We start from the raw sequence: 24,372 nt of genomic DNA, 5'->3' as shown, positions 1-24,372 counted from the left end.
GGGGTAAGTCCTTTCGTTATTATGCCTCATACGAAAAGGCAGAGGACAGCTGTCTCAAAGAGGCCACAGACGTTTCACCCATGGTGGACGGGGAGGAGGAAATAAGACCGCATCAGCAGGTGCTACTTTACCCTCAGCATCTGTGTCAGCCGCCCCAAAACCTCTCTAAGGTCTTATATCACAAAACAGCAGTAGGAGGCAGATTAACTCAACATCTGACAGAATGGCAGGCTATTACTTCAGATGCTTGGGCATTGGAGACAGTTACCCAAGGTTACTGTCTGCCTGTCCTACAAACACCTCAGAGTAATTCACCAGGGAACAACTCTTTGAAGTTTCCAGATCCACTCCTGATGTAGGGGATTTTAGACCTGCTAGAGAAAGTTGCTATAGAACCGGTACCTGTAGCGGAGAGGAACAAGGGTTGGTATTCCTGAAGGCACTCACTCCCCACATTACCAATAGAAACTCAGAGTAAAGGACACATCCCAGTAGGGAATGAGACCAAGAGATTGGTTTTTGAGAATCAGCCAAAGGTTATATGAGATTCAGCATCCATAGAACTCTGCTTCCCTGAGAGCGCTCCGACAAACAATACAGATACATTATGTTTTAAAGGGTTACAGCGTCATCAATGATGAGTTCTATACAGGCTACACGTTAGTTTCATTGGGTAGAAAAGAGGTACACATATAGTTCTTTATGGGCCGGCTTCACAGGATTGGCTGATGACTTGGCGGGAGGACGGACATCACGTGGATTAGCTGGGCCGGTCCGTGCGAGGTGAAGGTTGGGCCCGGTCGGAGAGTAATAAACAATGAGCATTAATATGCCTTTCTGTACATCTTAGAGCCTATAAATTCTACATGTGTGTTTGCATTGTCCCACTCTGGGCATTCATAAGGTGGATGGCGTGGGGCTTGCCCCTGCGGCAACCTGTGGGCTGGGATTGATAGCTGTCTGGTCTGGCACATTAGAGCGGGAATGGAATGGAGTGACACAAGTTAGTTTAGGACAGAATATACTGTGACAGGGGTCTGGGTTTATTGGGGGTACTCTGGGGTGGGCCGCACAGCAGGGTCACACTTCTGTTACATCAGAAGAATACCTGTGGAGGGGCACAAGGTTAAAGAAGGAGTGATTTCCCAACAGCGGGGGTGAGGGGTGCACTGCAGGTTTGTGGAGATGGATGAACTACAAGTCATGGTTCGGCCTGGTCACACACAGGACAGTGATCTCGGAAGAAGAATGAGAAGATACATTGTTTAATTGTAGCAGTTTGCCTCCGCGCATCCGTGAGAAAGGGACTTGAGAGGCGAAGGCGCAAGAGAAAAAGGTGTGGAGGCTGTCAGCACTCCCTGTGTGCACTGCGCTGAGGAGGGGAGAGGAGACTTTGCACTGTCAGAATGGGGCCTAGTCACAAGATGGAGTGGAGGGTACACAAAATGGAGTCCAAGTGTATCTTGCAATAGCCCCACCTCTGCTTATGCTGGGGCCTTATCCTTTATGGCTGCAGAAGGGCAATGGGGGCGTCCCCCACTAGTACAAGAGCAAGTGGTCCCTTTTGAGTAGAATGTATGGGTGGGGGGGCTCAACCAGCCCCTTGCTTGCTTGCTTCCTTACATTCCCCATATTTTCTAATTCAGAAAAAGGACGGCGGAATGAGACCCATCTTGGACTTATGATAATTGAACACATTTCTCAGGAAGGACAAGTTCAAGATGGTTACCCTTTCTCAGATCCTTCAGGCCCGCCAGCTTCAGGATTAGTTGGTATCTCTGGACCTTCAGGATGCTTACTTTCATGTGCCAATCCATCGAAAGCACAGAAAAGTACCAGAGGTTCGCCATTGGCAACTCTCACTATCAGTTTTGGGTTCTGCCATTTAGGCTAACCTCCGCCCGAGGGTTTTCACCAAGTTAATTTGCAGTTGTGGCAGCGAGTCTCAGGAGATGGGGGATTCACATCTACCCCTTCCTGGACAATTGGTTGATCAGGGCCAGTTCCCCGGAGCAAGCCCTGGATCATCTAAACCATACCTGCCACTCCCTCCACAGACTGGGCTTTTCCCTCAACTTCAAGACGTCCCACATGATACCTTCACAAAGATTACAGTTCTTTGGAGCAGTCCTGGAGAGGTGAGGGCTATAGACATTCTACAGATGGTGAAAAAATTCAAAAATGCCCAGCATCTTCCAGCCTTTGATTTTCTGAGGTTGCTCGGACTCATGGCATCCTGCATTTTTCTGGTGCCAGAGGCTCGCCTGAGAATGAGATCTTGAATGGGCTCTCAGGATCCAGTGGTCCCAGTTCTCAGGATAAATGTCAGATCTCCTACAAATCCCAAACAGTGTCTCACTGGATCTTCAGTGGTGGGCCTGTCGGGAGAACATCTTGAAAGGAGAACCATTTTGGCAACTATGGCCGGAGATAACAGTAGTGACGGACGCCTCACTCACGGGGTGGGGAGCGCATACCAACGATTTGACCATCAGCGGTCGTTGGTCTCCATCATAGTCCAAACTACACATCAGCCTTTTAGAGCTGAGGGCGGTCAGACTAGTGCTGAAGGCTTTCTTGCGATATGTACAGGGAAAGAATGTCCTGCTAATGACGGACAACACAGTGGCCATGTACTACCTCAACAAGAGAGGAGGCGTAGGGTCACTACCACTGTGCAGAGAGGCAATGCAGCTCTGGTTCTGGGCAATACAAGACGAAATCTCTCTATCGGCAGTTCACCTAGCCGGAGAGAAGAACACGACGGTGGGTGCTCTGAGCAGCCAGAGCACAGTCTCCCACGAGTGGGAACTAGCTCAGGAAGTCCTTTAAGAGATCGTCACCCTTTGGGGAACCCCTCAAGTGGATCTGTTCGCGACCAATGCCAATCGGAAGTGCGAACTGTACTGCTCAAGGGAATTTCGTATGAGAGGAGCTCTAAGAGGCCACTCCTATATGCGTTTCCTTTAGTCCCTGTCATTTCACACGTAATAAGGAGGTTGATAAGATTCAGGAAATGCATGATCCTAATTGCTCCGGATTGGGCCAGGAGAACGTGGTACCCGGCCCTTCTGGACATGTCCATCTGTCCTGCGATAGGTTTTCCACAAAGAGAGGATTTTCTCTCGCGAGAGGAGGGTCAGGTTCTCCATCGGATAGCAGGACTCTCAGCCTTCACGCATGGTTTCTGAGAGGCTGAGATACAAAGATTGGGACCTCCCGGATGATGTAATGGAGGTGTTGCTTTCAGAAGGCCAGCAACTAAATCTTTATACCGCTGCCGTTGGAACAAGTTCTGCAGCAGGTGTAGAGAAAAGAAAGTTCATCCTTTCACATGCAATACACCGATAGTGTCATCATTTCTTTTACACTTGGCAAATCTGGGGCACCAGATTGGCATGATAAAAGGCTACCCAGCTGCGATGTCCATCTTCAAACGCCCTGCTGAGGACGCCTCCTACTTTAAAATACCCTTGGTAATTCGATTTTAAAAGGGATTAACTAATGTTTGCCCACCAACCCCTTTTCAAGTTCTCCTGTGGGACCTAAATTTGGTCTTCAATTTTCTAATGGGTACTCTTTTTGAACCCCTTCATTCTTGCCCATTAAGACTTCTCACTCTCAAAACTGTCTTTTTTGTGGCCATAATATCGGCCCGAAGGGTGGGCGAGCTACAGGCTCTATGCTGTAAACCTCCTCACGACCATGTGGGATCTGCACAAATGTCCCTTATTGGGACTCCCCTTTGAAGAGCTGACAAAGCTGCGATACCCCTGGTTGAATGAGCCCTTATGTGCTCTCGAGGGTCCTTACCGGCCAATTTATAGCATTCAGCAATTGTTAGAATAATCCATCTTGAGATGGTTTGTTTGGTGATGGCTAGGCCTACCTTATGACCTGTGTAAGCCACGAACAATTGGTCAGTTTGTTTTAGCTTTGCTAGTCTGCTAATGTATTTTCTGGGTAAAGTGAAATTCCGAAACAACCTTGGGGAGGAAGTTAGGTTTCACTTGCAATACTACTTTGTCCTTGTGAAAGACAGTGCTGCACACACCTTTACAAGTTTTTATAGTCTCGACTCTTCCACTGGCCAAGAATCTAAATTTGGGAAGGCCGTACTGCATTCTGTGCATACTTAATAAAGAAAGTTGCATTTTACTCCCTATTCCTGTAAATACTACTGCTTTGGGGGTCTATCAAAGATGGGGAATATGTGGGAGGACCATTCGAAGAACAAGTTACTTACCAAAGTTACTTTCGACTGGAGGTTCCTCCCATGTATTCCTTATTGACCCTCCCATCCTTCCCAGCAGTAAACTTCCGCTGTAGTTACAGTCTGCGCTCCCTCAGGGGTAGTAACCATCTCATCCTGAACAGTGCTACGCTCTTCAAAACGGAACTGAGCAACGGACGCTGTGCGAGCTACTTATACCCTTGAGGATGTCGATGTCGAGACGGAGGCCTTCGAGGGACATAGACTCGACAGGCGTCGACGCGCAGCGCCCTCGACCTGGATATTTTTTTTTCCGAGGAAGCAAGCTGGATATTTGGAAATATCAAAGATAAGGAATACGTGGGAGGAACATCCAGTCAAAAAAAGTTAACATTGAGAAGTAACTTGTTCATCTATGTGCAACTCCCGAAATGGGCCAATTGGGCGGGGTAGGATACCTCGGATAGTTCTGAGGGTGTGGCCAGTAATGTAAGTTTGACACATGGTGGAATTGATCGCCATATTAGTAAGCATCTCTTGCAGATTGGGACCATTCCTCCTGTATATCTGCAGCAATATGTTGCTTTGACACGTGTGATTGATGGTGTAGCTGGTCGAAAGCAACCAACAGCAACTGATGTTGCATAACTGCTTTGCCTGTCGTGTCCTTTCGCCATAATAAGTCTCTGGGGGACTGTGTGCACCCTCATTTCTGCCACAAGTCCTTTTCTTCCTGTCGGGCACGTCCTGTAGCTCAATGATGTGTGCAGTTGGTAACGAATTGTAAGGTGTGGGCAGCTGTTCTGGTCCCCGTGCTATCACTGTGTGTTCAGAAATGCTGGGCACTTGAAGAGATGCGGCCTGTTTGGCCGCCGCATATGCAGAGATGTTGCTGAGTGGAATTTTGTCAGTGTTATTGGTGTGGGTGGCACATTTCACCAACGCTGTCATGGAGGGCTGAGAAAGGGCATCAATTAGTTTGTCTAACTATGTTGCATGTTGAACAGGAGAGCCCATTGGCTCTCCTAAACCCCCTTCTTTTCCACCTGCAAGCCGAGAGTGCACTTTAGTGGTCACATAGGCAGAATCAGAATAGATAGTTCCACAACATCATTGGGACCCTAAAAGCACCATGAAGAGGGCAATGAGTCCTGCTGCTTGTGCTGAATAGTGCATGCGTAATCTCTTCTGCACCAGCATTTCATTTTCCCTGTCCACTAGTTGGACAACTGCTGTGCCTGTATGTCTCAGGCCTGTCCCCGGGTCAAAAGTCGCTCACCCGTCAACAAAAAGTACTTCTCCCCCTGAAAAGTCACACAGTCATGTTTAGTAAGGTCGTCTTCCATACACAATTCTGTTAAAAACGTATCTCTGTTCACTGTACTGCACCGCACTATTTGAATGTTTGGGCTGGATAAAATGATCTCATATGCAGATGCTCGCTGTGTAGTCAATGTGGATTTAGAATGCTCTAGTATGGCAAACACTGTGTGCTCCACATACAATGTTACGGAACACCCCATGGTAATTGTGGAGCTTTTCTCTATTGCAAATGCAGCAGCAGAAAGTGCCTATTCACAAAGGGAATTGGCCCTGCATCACTGAATCTAGCACTCCACTGTTGTGGCCCATAGAGCGTTTTTGAGTAAGTACTGCGGTCATCATTCAGCAATTTGAATGAGAAAACAAGTAGAACTACGGAGTATAATCTGGGGTCACTAGCACTGGGGCAGTGAAAATCACTTTTTAGTTCATTAAAACTGGTATGCATGCTTTCAGTCCATGCTATTTTGTTGTCTGTCTTTGGGCCTCTTTGAGGCCTTGTATTAGGGGCCTGGTTTATGCCGCGTAGTCAAGGATCCATGCTCTGCAGTAATTCCACAGGCTAAGACATTTCTGCATCTCTTTGGCAGTTTTTGGCTGAGCTGCGCTACATGCTGATGCTGCAAGCTGTGGGGTTTTATCTTTTTTTACTGTGCCCAGATATTAACTGTCCTAGGTAAAGAACGTCCTGGAGATAGTACTACTATTTAGCCTTAACCACCTTGTAATCCTTGTGCGCTAGCAACTGAAGGAGTGTGATTGAGGCCTGCCTGCACTGCTGTTCGTTATCACTGCACACTAGCAGTGGCTGTCCGCGGAGGGCAGCGCCACCTACCTTTCTGCATCCGGCAGCGCACCCTCCCTCACACCGCCTTCATCACTGGACACTCCAGCACAGCAGCACTTTGGCCAAGTAAGTTGCTTGATCTATTAAGACCTCTTCAGCAACACCCATCCATAGCCGTGCTTACGAACACTGCACACCGTATGCCATCTGCAGTCCTACCTCCCCCGCATCACCAAGACAATGCAATGCACCACGCTGCCCTGTGAACTATACAACATTACAATATCAGACTACTGTCTGTTGCATCTAGCCTCTGTATCGGCCGAATAGTTGTCTACTACATCTAGCCCATGTATTGACCTAACATTTGATTGTTGCATCTAGCCACTCATTTATCCCAATAATTGATTGCTGCATCTAGCCTATGTATTGACCTAACATTTGATTGTTGCATCTAGCCTCTGATCTAGCCTGCCAACTGAACTGAATGCTGCACCAAGCGCTTTGTACCGCCCTACTAACGCTTCTGTCCTGACTACCGCCTCCGACACGCTGTGCCCATCCACCGCAGTCCACCATCCTACGGCTGCGTACTCCGTCTCAAACCAATGTATCCTAACACTCCATGCAAAACACTCCACATGCTCACACACCAAAACACGCTTCTCACCCCACCCTCCCCCCTGCAACTCATTACATTAGCTCTCACACTAGCCACTCTATTGCACTCAACTCCAACAATGTTCTTCACACCCCGTACACCACTCCTCCCACTCACACCCCACTTATCTAAGAAACCTATCGACTCCACCACCTCGTACCTCTCACTCACTACAGCGTACACAACACAAGCAAAATCTAAGAACCTAAGACTCAGAACATGCATCCACCCTTTGCGCTTCCCCAGCCTCCCAATATCAATCCATAAAAGGAACCTCTCACTAGGCCACCGCACCAAAGCCGCCTACTCCCCTCCACACCTCTCTGCAGCTAAACACACCCCGTGCAAATCAACGATTAGATGCTAGACTTCGCCTCAGTGCTTACTTAAGCTACCTTCGTGATCCCCTAAACCCGCGTTCACCAGCCACACGAGCACCACCACCCCCACAGTTACCCCAGGCCACACCGCCACCCACTCCCACCCTTCCCCTCCTAATAAGACTAAAACCACTGATGCACTCAAATGCATAGTCATCAATGCCCGATCCCTCCCAGCTCATACTCTCGAAATCAACAACCTTATCAACACATCTGACCTAGACCTACTGGCCATTAAAGAAACCTGGCTTAACGAGGCCTCCGCCCCAGCCATCACGCTTACTCTTCCTCGAGGCTATTCCCTCCTCCGCCAGGACAGAAAGCTTGCCATAGGAGGGGGTGTGGCCCTCATACACAGAGACATGCTCCCTGTCGGACTCTGCAACTACACTTGGGAAGGTAACTCCGACCTCCTCTCAGTCAAACTCCCCACATCAGCCAAAGACACATTAAATATACACATTATCTATAGACCGCCCAGAACACCCCCCAACTTCCAGGGGCACCTCCTCCATGCCCTAAGCAGCAAATTGAAAAACGTCACTAAAACCCTTGTGCTCGGCGACCTCAATCTATGTCTCACCGACCCTAAAGACAAAGCTGTCTCAGCCCTTGCCAAAGACCTTAAAGATTTAGGCTTCACCCAAAAAGTCACTGATCCCATCCACTCCAATGCCGCACCCTTGACTGGGTGGCAGACCATAACTGCTCCACCACCATAACATCCAACCTAGCTTACCCATGCACAGATCACAACTGCATCCAATTCTCCACCCCCACCAAAGCCGCCAACAAAACACTCTCCTATGCGCCCCCTGCCATGGTCAGAAGCTCCACAAAACTCACGGCAAACAACCTTCGTCCCTACCTGGACATCAAAGAACTTAAACCCCCATTCACCAATTACCCTAAAATCCTGGCTGAAACCTACTCTCATACTCTCACGGAAGCCATCAACGCCATTGCCTCCATCGAAGCCAAAGAAGTAAAAAAATCCATGAACATTAACTCGTGGTTCACCGAAGACCTAATGGCCCACCACTCTAACCAACAGGCCGCCCTTTCTAACTGGAAATCCAATCCCTGTGCGTCCACTAGAGATGAATTCAAAAGAACTTCAACAGTATACAAAAAAGCCATATTCATTGTCCAATCTAATAATATCCACACCTGTATCTCTAAGGCGAATTCCAAATCCAGGGAACTATTCTCCATCTTCAAAGATCTCAACTCCCCACCTGCTAGTCCTGATGAGAGAACCAAAGATCAAGCCTGGTGTACCAGTATACAAGAAGCACTTCTAAATAAAATCGCACTCCTCCAAGGTAAAATTCAAACCCAGCACACTCTTATCTAAACCGAACCCCCTGGCATCACCACCCACCCCTAAACAGAAGCCTCCCCTTCCTCTTTTCGCATTCAGAGACGTCTCTGAAACCGAAGTCACTGCGCTCATCCAACACATCAAACCCTCCACCTGCAAAGGTGATATCTGCTCACCTAACATCATTAAAGATAGCAGTGACTCCCTGGCCCCATTTATCACAGCTTTCATTAATGCAGCATTCTCCTCGGGCATCGTCCCAACCAGCCTCAAAGAAGCCTGGGTCCGCCCCCTCCTTAAAAAAAACCATCCCTAGACCCCTCGCCCCCCAACAATTAACATCCCATCACCACTGTTCCTTTTCTCCTTGAAATCCTTGACAAGGCCGCCCATAATCAAATCCAGCACTTCCTTAAAACCCACTCCATTTTAGGCAAAAGAAAATCTGGATTCCGCAAAGGCCATGGCACGGAAACTGCCCTCCTGGACTTAAAGAACCAAATAACTAAAATAATGGACACAGGCAAACAAGCCCTCTTACTACTACTACTGGATTTAACAGCCGCATTTGACCTTGCAGATCACAAAACTCTCACCTCCCACCTTACTAGTGCAGCCCACTTCTCCAACCATGCCACCTCTTGGACCACCTCCTTCTTAGAAGGCAGAGCAATGAAAGTCTTCTCAGACATAGCGAATGCTGCTCCCACTACCATCCACTGCGGTGTGCCACAGGGTTCATGCACTACCCCAACACTCTACAATTTGTTTACCAAGCCCCTTTTTGACTAACTTGACTCCTTCGGCATAGCTTACACAAACTATGCCGATGACACTCAAGTCCTCCTCCCCCTCACAGGCTGCCACGACCATGACTCGGGAGCCCTTCTTCAAATCTACTCCACCATCCAGGCTTGGATGGCCACCAACGGATTATGCCTCAATGTCGACAAAACCGAGATTATCATCATAGGCCCTAAAGAAATACTGAACAAACTCCTCCCCAAATACGCTAACTTCATCATTGAAAACACCATCATCCCCATCTCCCCAGCAGTAAACACCCTAGACGTATATCTAGACGCCACCTTATCCATGAACAAACAGATCAGTGCCATTGCTTCTGCCTCTGCTAACACCACCAAACTTATAAACACTGTCAAACCATTCATAACTAACCAAAACTGCCTCACCATCGCCAGAGTCACCATAGGTGCCAAGCTAGATTACTGTAACGCTCTCCTAGCAGGCACCTCTGCTAAAAATCTAAACCGGCTTCAGATGGTACAAAACAATGCGCTCAGAGCGTCCCTGAACATCCCTAAGAGAGACCACATCACCCAAGCCAGGAGAGATGCCCACTGGCTACCGGTTATGGAAAGAATAACTTTCAAGACTCTCATCTTAACCCACAAATGCCTCAGCCCCCTCCTACCTCCCTGAAACCATTAACAGAGACTCCTCCACACGCCCCAGAAGGACACAGCACACTAACCAACTACGCATACCCTCCATCAAAAGAGCCAAAGCAGGAGGTATAGGCTTCCCATACCCAGCTCCTAAACTTTGGAATGCCATAGCCAACGCCCTTCGAGCTGAAACCTCCCTTACCACATTCTGCAAAGGCTTCAAAACCACCCTGTTCAAGTGACCCCCCCGACATCTCGAACTCCTTGCCCCAGATCCTGACGACTGTAATTAAGTATGCACAGTAGATGTCTCTGTACCTGCATATAGTGATTCCTGCCTGTAACAGCTTTTGCTCCACTGTAACCAGATATGAGTTTCTTTTTTACTGTTACCTGTAACAGACTTTCTTGTAACAGCGCCACGATGCCCCAGGGCTCCTGTGCGCTATAAAAATGTTAATAAATAAATAAATAGCAAGTCGTTCATGATAGGGGAGTTTTCCTAAAGTCATACTGGTAGTAAGACTATAGTAAGCTATCCCAGTGGTTTGTAGATCTCCAACTCTTAGTATGAGTCTGCACTAGATCAGGACCTTGGTAGAGTGGCAGAGCAGTCAGGCTTATCTTAAGAGGAAAATATGAGCTGGAGGTAAGTACACTGAACTATAGCTAGACATGCACACCAAAGAAACTCTTACACGTATAATTTATATACAATTATGTATTTATTATATACACACCAGAATCACTTTAAATACTTTAGAAATTTACACTAGAACACTTCGGAATACTTGAGAATACACTTCAAAGGGCACTTCCACTTTTGTGTTTGTTTGCAGTTACATCTGTAGCAATGTTAGAAAGGGAAAAGACAATGTTATTGTATTATTAGTTATTATGTGCAACTGGATTCTAACAGTTCATACAGTAATACATTTACTCGCCAAACACATAGTAAAGTCACTTAAAGGGAGGAAAATGGTTAGTTAGTGTAACATTAGCTCGGTTTAAGGTTCTAGAGAGGGTTTCTTTGCCAAGTAAGTCTTTTAAGTCCCAAATTGCAACCCTAGCTGAAGGCAGTTTGTAGAGGGTTTCAAGTCTTTACTAGCAGCAGAATACGAAGAGTTCCTGAGGATTTCTTCCAGTCTCTAGTGTCATAGAAGCAGCAATAGAAGCAGCAAGTTAACTAACAAAGGAGACCTGTTAAAGGACTCGATGAAGGGACACAAGCAGCGGCTTGAGTCGGAAATAAGAGGGGGCGACCCTGGACACCTCGAGGTGCACTCCGACGCTTTGGAGCGACTTCTTGGAATCAGGTAAGCAATACCCTTTTTCCCCACAGTACCCATGGGCGTAATTTTAGGGGGGGACAGGGGTGTTAGTCCCCCCAACTTTCATGGCATACCATTTTGTCCCCATTCATTTGGCTGAGTCACCTTTTCTTCAGATGTCCTGTCCCCCCCAACATTTTCAGCAAAGTTACTCCACTGACAGTACCTTAGGTTCGAGGAAAATGTTTGTGCTGGATGCTCCGCAATGTTGCAGCTCTGGACCCGACCTCCGGATTCCTTTGTCTGATGAATGAAGGCCGGACAATGGACGGGGTCTCTCAGCAGCAGTCTCGAGGGAGGACCTGGGGCACGACTTTCAGCAACTTCTTGGTTCGCTGTGCGGTTTTGGCGCCTTTTCAGCAGCACCAACAAAGGACACGATTCGTCTAGTCAATTTTCTTTGCTTCTTGCAATCCCACACTCTGATGAGTGGGTCTGGGCGAGTTGCGTGAGATCTGGAGTGTCCTTACGGATCGGCAAAGAGTTGGATGGATCGGCAAAGAGTTGGATGGATTCAGCCTTTCCACGACAATGCACTTGAAATAGCCAGCAGGTCTCCTGCTATTGGGTTTCCGCAGCTCTACAAACTCATTGTACCCCAGGGGATGGCTCAATTCAAAGTTCGTCTTGGAACTGGTTGTTCCCATTAACCAACGGTCCTCTGTCGCACAGAAAACGGGGTCAGGACAACAGTAGTCGCTTCAGGGTGTTGCATAGGGTCTGCTAGCGTCTCTGGTCATCTTCTTTGGTTACTTTAGCTTCCTGCGGTCAACCTGCTTTTCACTTCAGAAGCCTCGCCTTTGATATAATTCCAGCACACATCCTCTGCAATCTCTCTCAGCATTTTACAGAAAGGGGAGTTTGGCTATCCAATCGGGACAGCCAGACCCTCTGTGGGAAATGGTCTGATTTAGGCACTCTGGCAGACAAGGGATAGGGGGATTGCAGCCTCCTCCCCCAATTCCTGCCTGCCCAGACACCCTGGATCCTAGGTGGGTACACCCAAGGGTTCCTGCCAAAGGCAAAACACGCACACTGACCTCCTCCTCCCAGAATGGTAGAAGGGCTAACAAAGAACAACTGCGCTAGTAATGGCGAAAAAAGAAGGGATGGCCCAAGTTGGTACTTGGGTGCCTCTATTGTGCAATACCGAGGCAAATGGATCTCTTCTCTTATCATCCCTGTCTTCAAACAACTCCTTGTCTGTCACTTCCTTTAAGAGCATAGTCGACACTATGCACAATGCAGTGTGCCACTGATGTCCGTCTGGGTCTCTCCCAATGACCACAATCCTTTTCTCTGACATCATCAACCCTTCCAAATCCAATTAAATTGTTGTGCCTGCAACAAGCTCGGGGGACACAGCTGGTGTCAAGATAAAATCAGACTGCACCGCCAACACACCTTTCCATTTTGGGGCATTCGGTAACACAGTAATTCTGTACACAAACATATTGGAGTCAATAGGAATACCACAGGCCACCACCTCCTCCCAATGGCGCGTATTATCAGCATAGCCCTCATGACACACATCCCCAGGGTAGCACATACTATTCCCTGATTTGTGAAGGAAATGGCTATATTCAATTTGCTCGAGAGATCCCAGCCTAACGGATTTACTGGAGAGGTCTCTCAATACAACAACGGTGCATGCACCATTCTGCCCTCTATTTTGATGGGTAATCCTTCTGTGTAAGGAACCGTTGCCACAGCCCCAGAGAACCCCTGCGTGTCCAGCGTTTTGCCTGATAATGGAAAATTGCCTTCGCTGATGCATGATTTTGTGGCACCTGTGTCAACCATAAAGAGGAATTGTTTATTTCCTATCTCCGCACCCACCAAGGATTCCTCTTCTGGGTGGGTTGTCATGGACAGGACTGGGCATGCAAGAGCTTTTTGTGGGCTGTCCTAATCAGAACCTGGGAACGTGAAAGGGTTCCTCCCTACAACAGTCAACCCTCGATAAGGTGCAACTGTTCTTTTTGGAGCAACATTGTTGTTGGGCAACATGGGATTGGGCTGATGGTGCAAGTTGTGGAACATTGCTGGGCAGGGCAGGCATATGTGCGTGAGAGGGTTGTGGTGGCAGCTGTGTGTAAGCCTGATGTATTTCGTATAGTATCGATGTATGCATTTGGGACGCTTGAAGGTGTTGCTGCTGTGGAAATGGAAACGCAGGGGCATACAGGTTATATCCGGGTCCAGCCCTACACCCTTACGAAATTACCCATGTTACTGCATCCCCAGCACTAAACCGATCCTACTCCTCCTCTCGGTCCCATTCCCCTAAAGACACCTTTGCCTCCGCGTCCCCCTGGGAATCCCTCTCGTCCTTGTTGTTGACCCTCCTGATACCACTCAGAATACTGTGGTTGAGACCCTCCAATCCATTGCCCTTCGTTCTGCCAAACCGCTGCTATTCTTGCGTCTGCTCGCTAAGCTGCTTGCTCTGCTGAATCTGTTTGGGTCACTGTCACGACTGCTCCCTCAACTGACAGTTTTGCTAACTTCTTCTGCACTAGTTTTGCTTCCTCAGCCTGCGTCCCCTGCGCTGTTTCCGTCTCTCGCTCTTTAATCCGTTTACAGTGGTGTACAATTATGGTCTGTACCTCGGCCCACCCTTTTACTTTTATGCCCACTATCTTGTCAAGAGCTTTCTGCACTTCCTTGGGTAACAAAGTAGAACATCGGAAGCAACCGGTCCCACTGCTCACCCGTCTCCGCCCGCCACATCTCTTGCACTTTTAAAATGTATTGTGCGGGGTCCTCATCTCCCATTGTATGTTGCATTATGGACTGCAATTCCAGTGTTTTGTGGGATTCCCGCTGCAGTGCGTCCCATACCTTCATTCTGATATCATTAAAGTGTGTCCCGTCATGTGTGTCATTGTCTATTTTTTACTCCTGGGTATCCAGCCTTAACCCAAACGTCCTCTGCCTGCTCTCCTACAATCGCAACAAGAAAACTTTATATATCTCCCACTGCTAAAGGGATACCAGCTGTGTGTTTTTCAATCACATATATCAGTTGCCCGGCCCCTGCAGTGAGGGGAGGAAGCGCTTTAATGAGCTTGTTTTTGTCTATTTGGGCTCACAGAACATACCCGTACAGGGCCTTTACGTGGCAGTGGCAACTGGGTACTCAATCCCCTTTTCCCTTTCCTGCTATCATTCACCCCCTTCCATACTACCGTCGTCTGGCCAAATCTGTTCCTCAGCTGTGGACCTCACAAACTCTCTACCCTTGGGGTAATCGCCGGCATTTCCTCCTCATCCTCTAGTTCGTCCATCGTGTCCCACTCTTCCTGCCGCAATTCCCGATTTGTACCTCCCCCTGACATCACCGTCCCATAATCTACACTTCCAGCTCCTAAGTCTTTGCAGTTCCCCTTCTCCTTCTCAATGTGTACGTCCTTGATCGCGGTGCTATCTAATGTAAAAAATGTCTCCTGCCCTCCACTCGTCGAGTCCGCTTCCCTGCTTATCCTCCTTCTCCCTAAGGGTCCTCAACTGTGTCACCTTTGCTTTTGCAGCCTGTAACGCCTCTTCCAATTCCTTCTGCGACTTCCGATCTCCCTTACTCTCGGCCTTCATCAGTATAGTAGGATTATTATTATTTTTTTTTTTATTGTTGCATTCATGGTTTACAAGAAATCTTAAACAACGTAATAAAAATAAATACATTCATTAAAAAAATGATTTGCATAAAATACATAAAAGAACCACATTTAAGAAAGGAAATGGGACACAGACAAACAATGCTAGCCATAGTTCCTAGAATCATACATTTTTCATTTCCAATTCTTTTAAAATAATTTCCAAAAAGATATTCAAGGCTAGAATTAAATTAACATTTGTCCCCCACATTAATCTACACCAAAGTAGGTTCATCGAGACCTCAAAACAGTCAACACTGATATCCTTAAAACAGGAAAGCTGAGCTTTAATTAAAATGTGGGCATATAATAACCAGGTGTTTCAGTGTTTCTGCTGTGTCCAAAGTACCACAAAATCTGCAATTTGCAGAGGGATATACATTTGATGCATTTTTCTTCCCCAATGTTTGATCCTTTCATTAGTATGAATCTGATTTAACCTAAAACGTATATACTTCATATGTATTTTTTCTCTGGGGAAGCATTGCAGATAGAGTGAATGCATTCTCTTGAATGGACGAAGCAAAAATAATCATCATAGGTGACATAAGAACCAATACTATTGCATGTGACTGCCCAATCAGCCCTAAAATGGCACGTTTTGACCGCTCCAGGACGTTGTATAAGATCATTCACTGTCATCCCGATACCATCAAGTAGGCCCTGCATGCTCCGCTTCAAGGAATGAAACGGACTCAACATACATAGCTTTGTTCAAAGCCTCGTAGAAAGATTTCACAGGTGGATCAGAAATCTTTCTATATGTAGTGAGTTGCTTCCACACACATCGGGCCCTCAAAGAGATGAGGCAGAGTTCATGTTGGATAATTGCATTAGGGATGGACGGAGAAAGACCAAGAACCTCCTTCCACATCTTGCCCTGAATAATATTGAGCAAGTTACCCAAGTCATGTGAAGACATGTCTAGGCCATACAAAATAACAGGTACAATCTTCACTAAATGGAAGCGACACATCGACAAGATTGAAAATGTGCACATCCGAATAAATAGAAGTTTCATTTGGTAACCCAATTTTTTTGCGTTGTCATAAAGGCTAGTTTTCCAGATCTCGGCAGTGGCCTTGTTGCTAAGATTGTAGCCCAAATAGGTCACCGCAGAGACCTGTTGGACCTTTTCGGGTCCCATTGCCAAAAGTCTGATTTTAATTTTTCTGCTCCTAGAGAACATCAGCACCTTAGATTTACTGGCATTAGGGAGAAGATTGTTGGCCAAAGCATAGTTGAAGAAAAGGCTCATCTTACATTCAAAGCCTCCTAAAAGTTCTATCGAACAAAACAGAATCACCGGCAAAGGCCAGCCAATCGATCTTAATATTGCCCAGCCTAACCGTTGAAATGGAGGGCCCATGCCACAGCCCCTCCACATCACTCACCTACAAGTTGAATAGGATGGCGGCAAGGGTACAACCCTGTTTCACCCCTACGCCAGAATTGATTACTCTCGACAGAGAAGCTTCCCTAGTAAGGCAAATACGCAATTAGTAGTTGTGTGCCAGAGGAAAAGGAGCTGAACCAACTTCCTTTGAATTTTCATTCCTAGAGGTTTATGCCAAAGTGTTGATCTGGCTGCCCGAGGTTTAGTATTTGTGTGGTATGGAGGGGGTGTTTTAGTCGGTGGGAGCACATCTGTGTGGTTGGTATATCCGTGGAGGGAAGGGTGGGGTAGCAACCTACTGGGGGTGGAGGTAATGGCCTCTCCTCGGGTGGTGCTACTGTGTTTGGATTAGAGTTGTCACCCTTCTGAGATTTATACTCATCGCTATCTTCTAAATCCTCCACCATCTTCCATAATTTCAAAATCTCTTTCCTCCTCTGGAGCCTTTTGCCTTTGTATTTAGCAGTTAAGAATGTGTACATGTGTTCCAATATCCTTCTATTGTTTGTACTTTGTTCCGGCCATGGGCGGAACATCCTCCCCTGTGTCTCTGCCACCCACTGTTTGTGGTACTTCTCCATTTTTTCTTTGTACACCGGTAATGCACTACACATCTAATCCAACGGAGTAATCACCCCCATGTTAAAACAGCACCATACACAAAAAAGTGAGAAAGTATACACAATGTGATTTTATTGTACAGTCAAAGCAGTCGATTGCACCCTCCTCCCGTCACCCCCTATTTACGCTTGCCTCCTCTGTCTCTCTCTCTTTCACTCCACACACATACACACTGTCTGCACCCACAACACCTGCACGTTCCTCTCGCAGGCCCTCCCTTGGCTGCCTCCTGCGTTTTGCATATGCAATTTGCGTGCAACCTACTTATCATGACTTTTCAGCCTTGTGCTGCTTAGGTAACTTACACATGTAACACCTGACAACATCTTATAACACCACGTCCACTGTAACTAGCGCCTAGATGTCTCAGGCCTATGTGCACTGCTATAAATGCAAAAATAAATAAAAATAGGTAGTGGACATTCATTTAGTATTATGTGTAGGTAGCGTCTTTACTATGAGTATGTTTAACCCAAATTTGACCTCCTAGATATTTTGTGTGATTTTATTAAGTCTGTATTTTTCAGTATAGCCGTGTAGTGTATTCCTTGGATGTAACTATTAACTACTTCACAGCCAGCCTGCCTTCCTCCCTCCCTTGAGTTAAGCCTGACTACTCTGCATTAGCTACTATTTTCGGGAGGTCTGGTCCACATTTTGGTTGGAACCCCATTTTACCATTCGTTTAGATGCGTTCACAACCCTCACCAGAGGACTGGATATCCCTTTCATTAGAGAATGTGGATGACAAGTAAGTAACTTTACCCTCCTCACTACACTGGGGAATGGGATATACCAGTAAAGCAAGTTGTGATTTGGAAACTGTAGCTAGCCTACAAGTGATGAGTCTGCTGTGGGAAGGTCTTGCACGCAGAGACTACTTGTTTAGAGGGTATGCGAGCTCTGGGATGCACCTGCTTTATCACATTGTTTTTTCTTCAGGTTATGTTTACAGGGGTGATCGATGAGAATGGGGAGCAGGTGGTGCAGAGGCTTGGAGGGGAGCTTGCTGACTCCGTGTATGATTGCACTCATCTTGTTACTGACCGCATCCGCCGCACAGTCAAGTTTCTCTGCGCTGTTGCCAGGGGGATACCCATTGTCACTTTGGACTGGCTGGAGAAGGTAACTGTACTTCTAATACTAATGGCAGGAACTTACTGTCTATTGTGGCCCAATTTACGGAACGATCAGCAACAGGGGAGGCCCCTTCCACCTTGCATGGGATTTCTTTCCAGCTCATGCATGCACAGGTGCAGTCTGGACCACTGATCTGCCCTATTCAGTCCCCATAGGCATTGGGTCTTTTGATCTAAATTATTGCAAATACAATGACTCCATTATTGTGTGTTTAATCACTTCAGCTCTGGAGCTGAAAGGGTGACAGTGCTCCTCTCTTACCCACCAGACATGGCACATAGGGGTTTTAGTTTCAGACTTTCCCTCTTGATTAATGCTCTGCTTCTCTCTGCAGAGCGGGAAGAATAAGTGCTTCCTGTCCCCTTCTGGCTTCCTGGTGAAAGACCGCGAGCAGGAGCTGAACTTCAACTTCCGCCTGTGCGAGTCGCTACAAAGGGCCCAGAAGCACCGTCTGTTTGAGGTGAGGACCAGGCATGTTGCTGACGGATGTTTCAAGTATGGTAGACCATGCAATGTCAGACAGAAAAGGCAATGTTTCCGTGCACACCAAAAAAGGTTCATGTTTTGTGGTGTTGAATGCTTGTTCTCAGCTCGGCTTCTATTATCCACTCTACACTTCACATTTGAAGTTCATTTGTGGGTTAATGTCGATATTGTGTGGTGATGAAGCCGATGCCACAACATTCACTTTCATGTAGGACTTGTAATTCTGCAGTAATGGGTATCTCCAGCTCAGAATCTTCAAAACTCTCACCCTCTGACTAGCCCCGTGCACAATCATCATTTAGGTACATGGGGGGGTTGGAGGGGGAAGATACATAGTCGTTAGGACTTGAGTAATGAGTGACGTTGTAGCTTGTTTATTCGCTGGGTTTCGGAGATTCCTTAATGCTCCAGCACTTGATCTCTGAACGCTTTCAGTCCATTTAAAAGTATTTTTGTAAGAACACTGGGCCTGTGCCTTTTAAAATCCAAAGCTGCCCCAGAGACAAATCGAACAGTGCAACTTACCCCTAAGCCTCCTCCCTTCATGTTTTTCAACAGACGTCTCTCTGGAAATCTTGTGCCAGGTGCCCAGTTCAGATATTTGACCCCAACAGCTGTATTTTTGTAGCAGTTTTTTCCAGAGGAATCAATTCAGGCAAAGAGGCTTAAGATTGCGGGCGCTTTGTTTCATGGTACTGTCAGAGATGGCCTCATAGACACAGAGTAGAGTAATGAATTCCAAGGTACTTTTGTTGTTTTTGAGCAATGCGTACATTGAGAATACTTGGGTTAGTCCAGCTAGGGTGGTCTCTCGACCTTCGCGTGGGCTCCTTTCACCCTAACCCCAGGCATGACTAACCCCACAATGTCCTCGATGCTACATTATGGAAAGGTAATCTCTGCTGTTTTATCAAAACCTAAAGGTTGTGGCCTTTTCTGATTATCTCCCTCTGAGAATGTTTTATGGCATTCTCTCCCTCCTTTCGAGGAATGACTCCATGGATGAATACTCTTTCTCTCCCTCTCTCCCCCATCTCTACATCGCTCACCCTTCCTACTCTCTCCGCCCCCCCATTCTTACCGTTCTCCCTCTAGCTCCACCATTCTGCTTTTTTTACGTCTTCTCTATCCTTTACTCACTCTCTCCTCGCCCTCTTTTCACCCTCAGCACCATAGTCTCATCACTCTCTCCTCAGGTCACCTTCCTCCCTCTACTTTCCTCCCTTCCCACTCCACTACCAAACCCTTTGTTAGACACCTACACCTTTTCTCTCAACTTTCTCTCTCAATTTCTGTCTGACACCTTTCACACACTTCAGAAAACAATACTTAATTGGTACCTCTCTCTCTCACAATACCATACCTGCATTCTCTCACACCACTTATCAGTCTCTTCAGTACTCCTCTCCACTGCCCGCTCTCCGCTACGTGGTCTCTCAGTCCACCTACTGCACTCCTGACCTCACCTGAAGACCTTTCATCCTGGTTTGTCTTCTGTTGGCTTTTATAGACCAACCTATCCTTTTAAGTGCCTCCGCTGGTTTCCTTTGCTGTTCCTGGTGACCTGCTCTGTTGGATCAATCTCCTCCTGCTCTTTCTCCATGGGGTTGGGATTACTTTTACATGTTTTAAATGGCCTGATAAGCCCCACCCCCTTCTTGATCTCCACTGTTTTTCCATTGCGGCAGAGAAAAGGAGTTCATTTTTGCCACGCCGTCTTCCCGCACAAGGTGACTTGTATTTCTCTCTTCCCTGTTAAGGCTCGCAGTGATGATCCAAAAATGTTGTGTCTGGAAAGTTTGCAGGTGGACGTTCTGTAGTAGTTAATGCGGTTTGGTGGCTTCAGGCAGGGATTCCTTGCTGCAGACTGGCGACTTCTGGGAAACACAAGAAACGTGGCCTGGGTAGAGGCTGATAAGCATTACGGATGGGACAGTGGTACCAGTGCTTTCACACCACAGCACACACTCTGGGAGTCGGTTGCTGGTCACCCTCCACACCACCTCTGCGGTACGACTGGCTCTGCTAATGCCCTGTGTTAGGACAGTCCAACTAAGGGCTCAGTAAAACCATACAACTGAGACAGTACAAGACTCCACTCTTAGTATAAGGCTGTACCACCTGAGTTCATGATAGCGTAGACAGAGCAGCCGGGCTTATCTAAGGAGGGAGAGAGGGCTGTAGGAAAATACATTGAACTCGTAGTACACCAAGGATACAATAGAAACACTGACAAACAGGAGTATTATAAAAAATAAGGTTTATTATAAATGCACATATAGGCCAATTTAGGTCTTGGGGTAAGTACTAGTCAGTCATAAACACTTTTATAAAAACACACACCATGATGCTTGAAGGCACACAGGCCAAAGCACCTTATTTGGAACACCTAAAAGGAGTTCTAGGGAAGTCACACCAATGATTATTTTTTGATTACATACAGTAATTCAAGGGTAGTAGACCCTAACAGTTGTACCGTGACGCTCAGCAAGAAATCACATAGTAATATCAACTGGACAATATACTTAGCAGAATAGTGACATATGTATTCTAGGAACAGTAAAAACCTATAACTTCTTTTGGGATAAACCGTTGTATTCAAGGTAAGTAAACCCTTTTGTGTAATCTTCAATTACAGTTGCTGTTCAGTGTACAGACTAAGGACAGCAATAACTTTGTAACTTATTTTTGGAAGGCACACGGCTAACACAAGGAAAGTGAAACCTCTCAGGAGCTACAAACAACCTGAAAGGTAAGTATAACCTAAGCATTCTTATTCTGTAAAGGCTAATAGCAAGTCAGGGGAAGCAAGGCCAGCTTGGGGGAACTCATACAATAACCCTAACGGGAATAATAAAGTGAAACTAACAGCATTACTTTTGGGAAGAGGGGAACCCAATTCACAGCTGAATAAGTTAACCTTCAGACTACTTTCCGTTAGAATTGCGAGACAGTTTCTAAGGAAAGCAAGACTTAGAGATGACTTATTTAAGATGGCACACAGCTTATTCAAGGTAAGTAAATCTTATGTATACTTTTCAGCATGGCAGTACATAGCCAAGGTGTAAGTAATAACTGTTTGTAAATATTCACTCAGAGTTTAAAGTTACCAACTAACTTTGTTAGAAGGAAGTACACTTTTCAACACTTGATTTACTTTTAAAAGTCAGACCCCTTAAATGATCCAGCCCGTCCGAATTCTAGTACAATTTCTAAGGGGAGACGAGCACCCCCCACCCTATGTGGAGTGCTGGGCAGATACTGAATATCCCCTTTCTACCCTTGGGAACTGTAGTTCTCACAAAGTTAGCCAGAGAAAGTTAAAATGGGAGCCCCTAGAGCAACCCAGCAATAGGCACTTATTGCCAAAATGTTGTCAGAGGATAACTTTTAAAAGACACTATGGAGAGTCTTACAAATGACACCCATAAAACGAGTAAAAGGTTCCCACTCGCAGAGGTATAGGAAAACATAATCTACCTGTCCAGCAAAATGTTCTGGGGTTGACACAGGTCAGGAAGATTTATCATTGATATGAAGATCTCACCCAACACACTGATTGGCCGCTTACCCCTAGTTGAGAGCGGTTCCCTGCTCTCCTCTGACTGACAGGGGAAAGTAATTAATGCCTACAAGTCTTTGGGTGCGTACTCGTGCCCCGGCTTAATCTCTGATGTCCGTTCTTGGAAACCTGGTTTTTTATCCTTGTCTTAGAGCTCAGTAGCTGCCTGTACTGCATGCAGAAGGGACAACCACAGTCCAAACGTGTAGAGTATTGGATTTGACTGCTGTTGGATCCTTTCAATTGCAAATACAAGGCTGAACTGGTCTCTTGGAATGTACCAAGTCAAGCCAATTCTGCAGCAGTGAATCTTTTCCTTCTATACTTGGGTGTTAAGATTTTAGAACTACTACTAAAGTACGGTTCTGAGATGCCAACCTTACTGGACCAGACAGTTTACAACTAAAGTCTAACCTAGCGCTCAGTTGATAGCAAGTCTAGACAGTAAGGCTTAGACTAACATCCTCAGGAGCTTGGTGTAAAGTACAGGTAAGATACACAAGCATTAATCAAGCAATGGTCTTCACAGGGAAAGTCGTTATTAAAGAACACAGATGCATTAATCTAGGAAACTATAGGTAGGTTTCCAATTGGGACACCCATATAGGTAAATGCATGGGAAACAATATGTTAAGGCAGTTATCACAGGACTTAAAAATTATAATGCAGCACCAGTACCTAAAGTTAATTAGTCTAAATGTTCCCTACTAAGAAAACAGAGGTCCGGTCTTGGCTATTTTTGGGGTACTTTGACTAGTTGGTCAAAGTTCACCAATTGAAAACAACTGGCTCAACAAGGTAGGAAGTGCCTTAGCCATTGACAATTAGTAATATCTCAATAGTATGGCAGCTACCACGCATGTTAGGCCAAGGGATCTCAGACAGGACTCAAATACGTAGGTTCCATCACCAAAGGTAAGGTAAGGTAGGGTAGCTGCAGGGTTTGATTTTGCACTCAGGAAATGGGAAATTGGTATTCTCACAAACCCCTTATAATCCTATCAGAAAGATCAGTGACCTTTGATCACTCTAGGCAATTGGGGATGACTGCCCTCACTGTAGAGTGCAGCTTGGGGGGGTCAGTGAGTTGCGGGTTAGGGGCTTATTTTGGCAAGTATGACAGCTGGGTTTGGCAGCTCCAGTCTCTGTCCATGACCCAACAGCTCAGGAGATCACCAGGCTGGACGAAGTGTGACGGTTAAGTGTGAAGGCTCTATAAGCACTAGCTTTAATGTGGGGTAAAGCACCCACCCCGAAAGGGAACAAACACCTCTCTTAAAATGGCAGAGCAGGTAAACTTAACTCTAAGAAGTTGGGTGTAGGCTGGTATCATTAATTAGTCCACACACACATCCATAGAAAGTACATCACAGTGGTATACTGAAAAATATACACATTCTTTATTTTATTTTGTATTAACTTGTTTAACAATTTAATAATACAGAAGAAAAAATTACAACAGACAATAGCAAATACGAATATTAGAAATTCCCACCCACCAACCACATTACAATCTTTCTGAACAGTTTCAAATTAGGTAATTAATACAATTCCCCAAATCTCATCAAACAGTATATACCTTTTGTGGCTTCTGTAAGTGAACCTCTCCATGAGTAAAAGCTTACACATCTCATCGATCCAAATATCCACACCAGGCGCGATCACAGATTTCCAGTTCTTCAAAATTAATTTCTTGGCCATCAAGGCCGCCCTGAAAAGCCTCTTTTTCTGTGCACCAGTCATCCTCAATCAGGGTATCTTCTCCCAATATTCATGTCTCAAAATCATAATCCAATGGCAACCTCAGGACCCTGCTGAAAACCACAATATGCTCACTCCAAAAGTATCGCAGCTTGCTATAAACCCAGAGAATATGCTCCAAAGTCCCTGTCCTGTGTGTCCATCCCTAGCAAGCATCTTTGTAAGCAGGATTGGGGTTGAAAGACAGAGTTAAAAATGTTCGAGGGAGAAAAGACTGAAAATATCCTTCAGTCTTTTCTCCCGTGAACATTTCTGACTTGGCCAAACCCCTGCCCACAACCCCACCCACACCACTGCCCACCTCCCCAACACACCTCCAACC

The 24,372-nt window shown here is 46.3% G+C and overlaps 1 protein-coding gene across 3 annotated transcripts in view; it reads left to right on the top strand.

Annotated features, from left to right (window-relative positions):
* Window positions 1-24,372, top strand: part of MDC1 (mediator of DNA damage checkpoint 1) — a 323,363-nt gene that overhangs the window by 226,943 nt on the left and 72,048 nt on the right. For all 3 annotated transcript variants that reach the window (XM_069635188.1, XM_069635189.1, XM_069635187.1), the window contains 2 exons: window positions 18,044-18,226; window positions 18,576-18,701. In XM_069635188.1, the coding sequence (XP_069491289.1) occupies window positions 18,044-18,226; window positions 18,576-18,701 (309 nt within the window). The remainder of the gene's footprint in view (window positions 1-18,043; window positions 18,227-18,575; window positions 18,702-24,372) is intronic.

Source organism: Ambystoma mexicanum, chromosome 13 (assembly GCF_040938575.1).
Source record: "Ambystoma mexicanum isolate Mex_15411 chromosome 13, UKY_AmexF1_1, whole genome shotgun sequence".
In the NCBI taxonomy this organism is placed as follows: Eukaryota; Metazoa; Chordata; class Amphibia; order Caudata; family Ambystomatidae; genus Ambystoma; species Ambystoma mexicanum.
The sequence above is the reverse complement of the archived record's forward strand: the minus strand, read 5'-3'. Positions and strand labels throughout refer to the sequence as shown.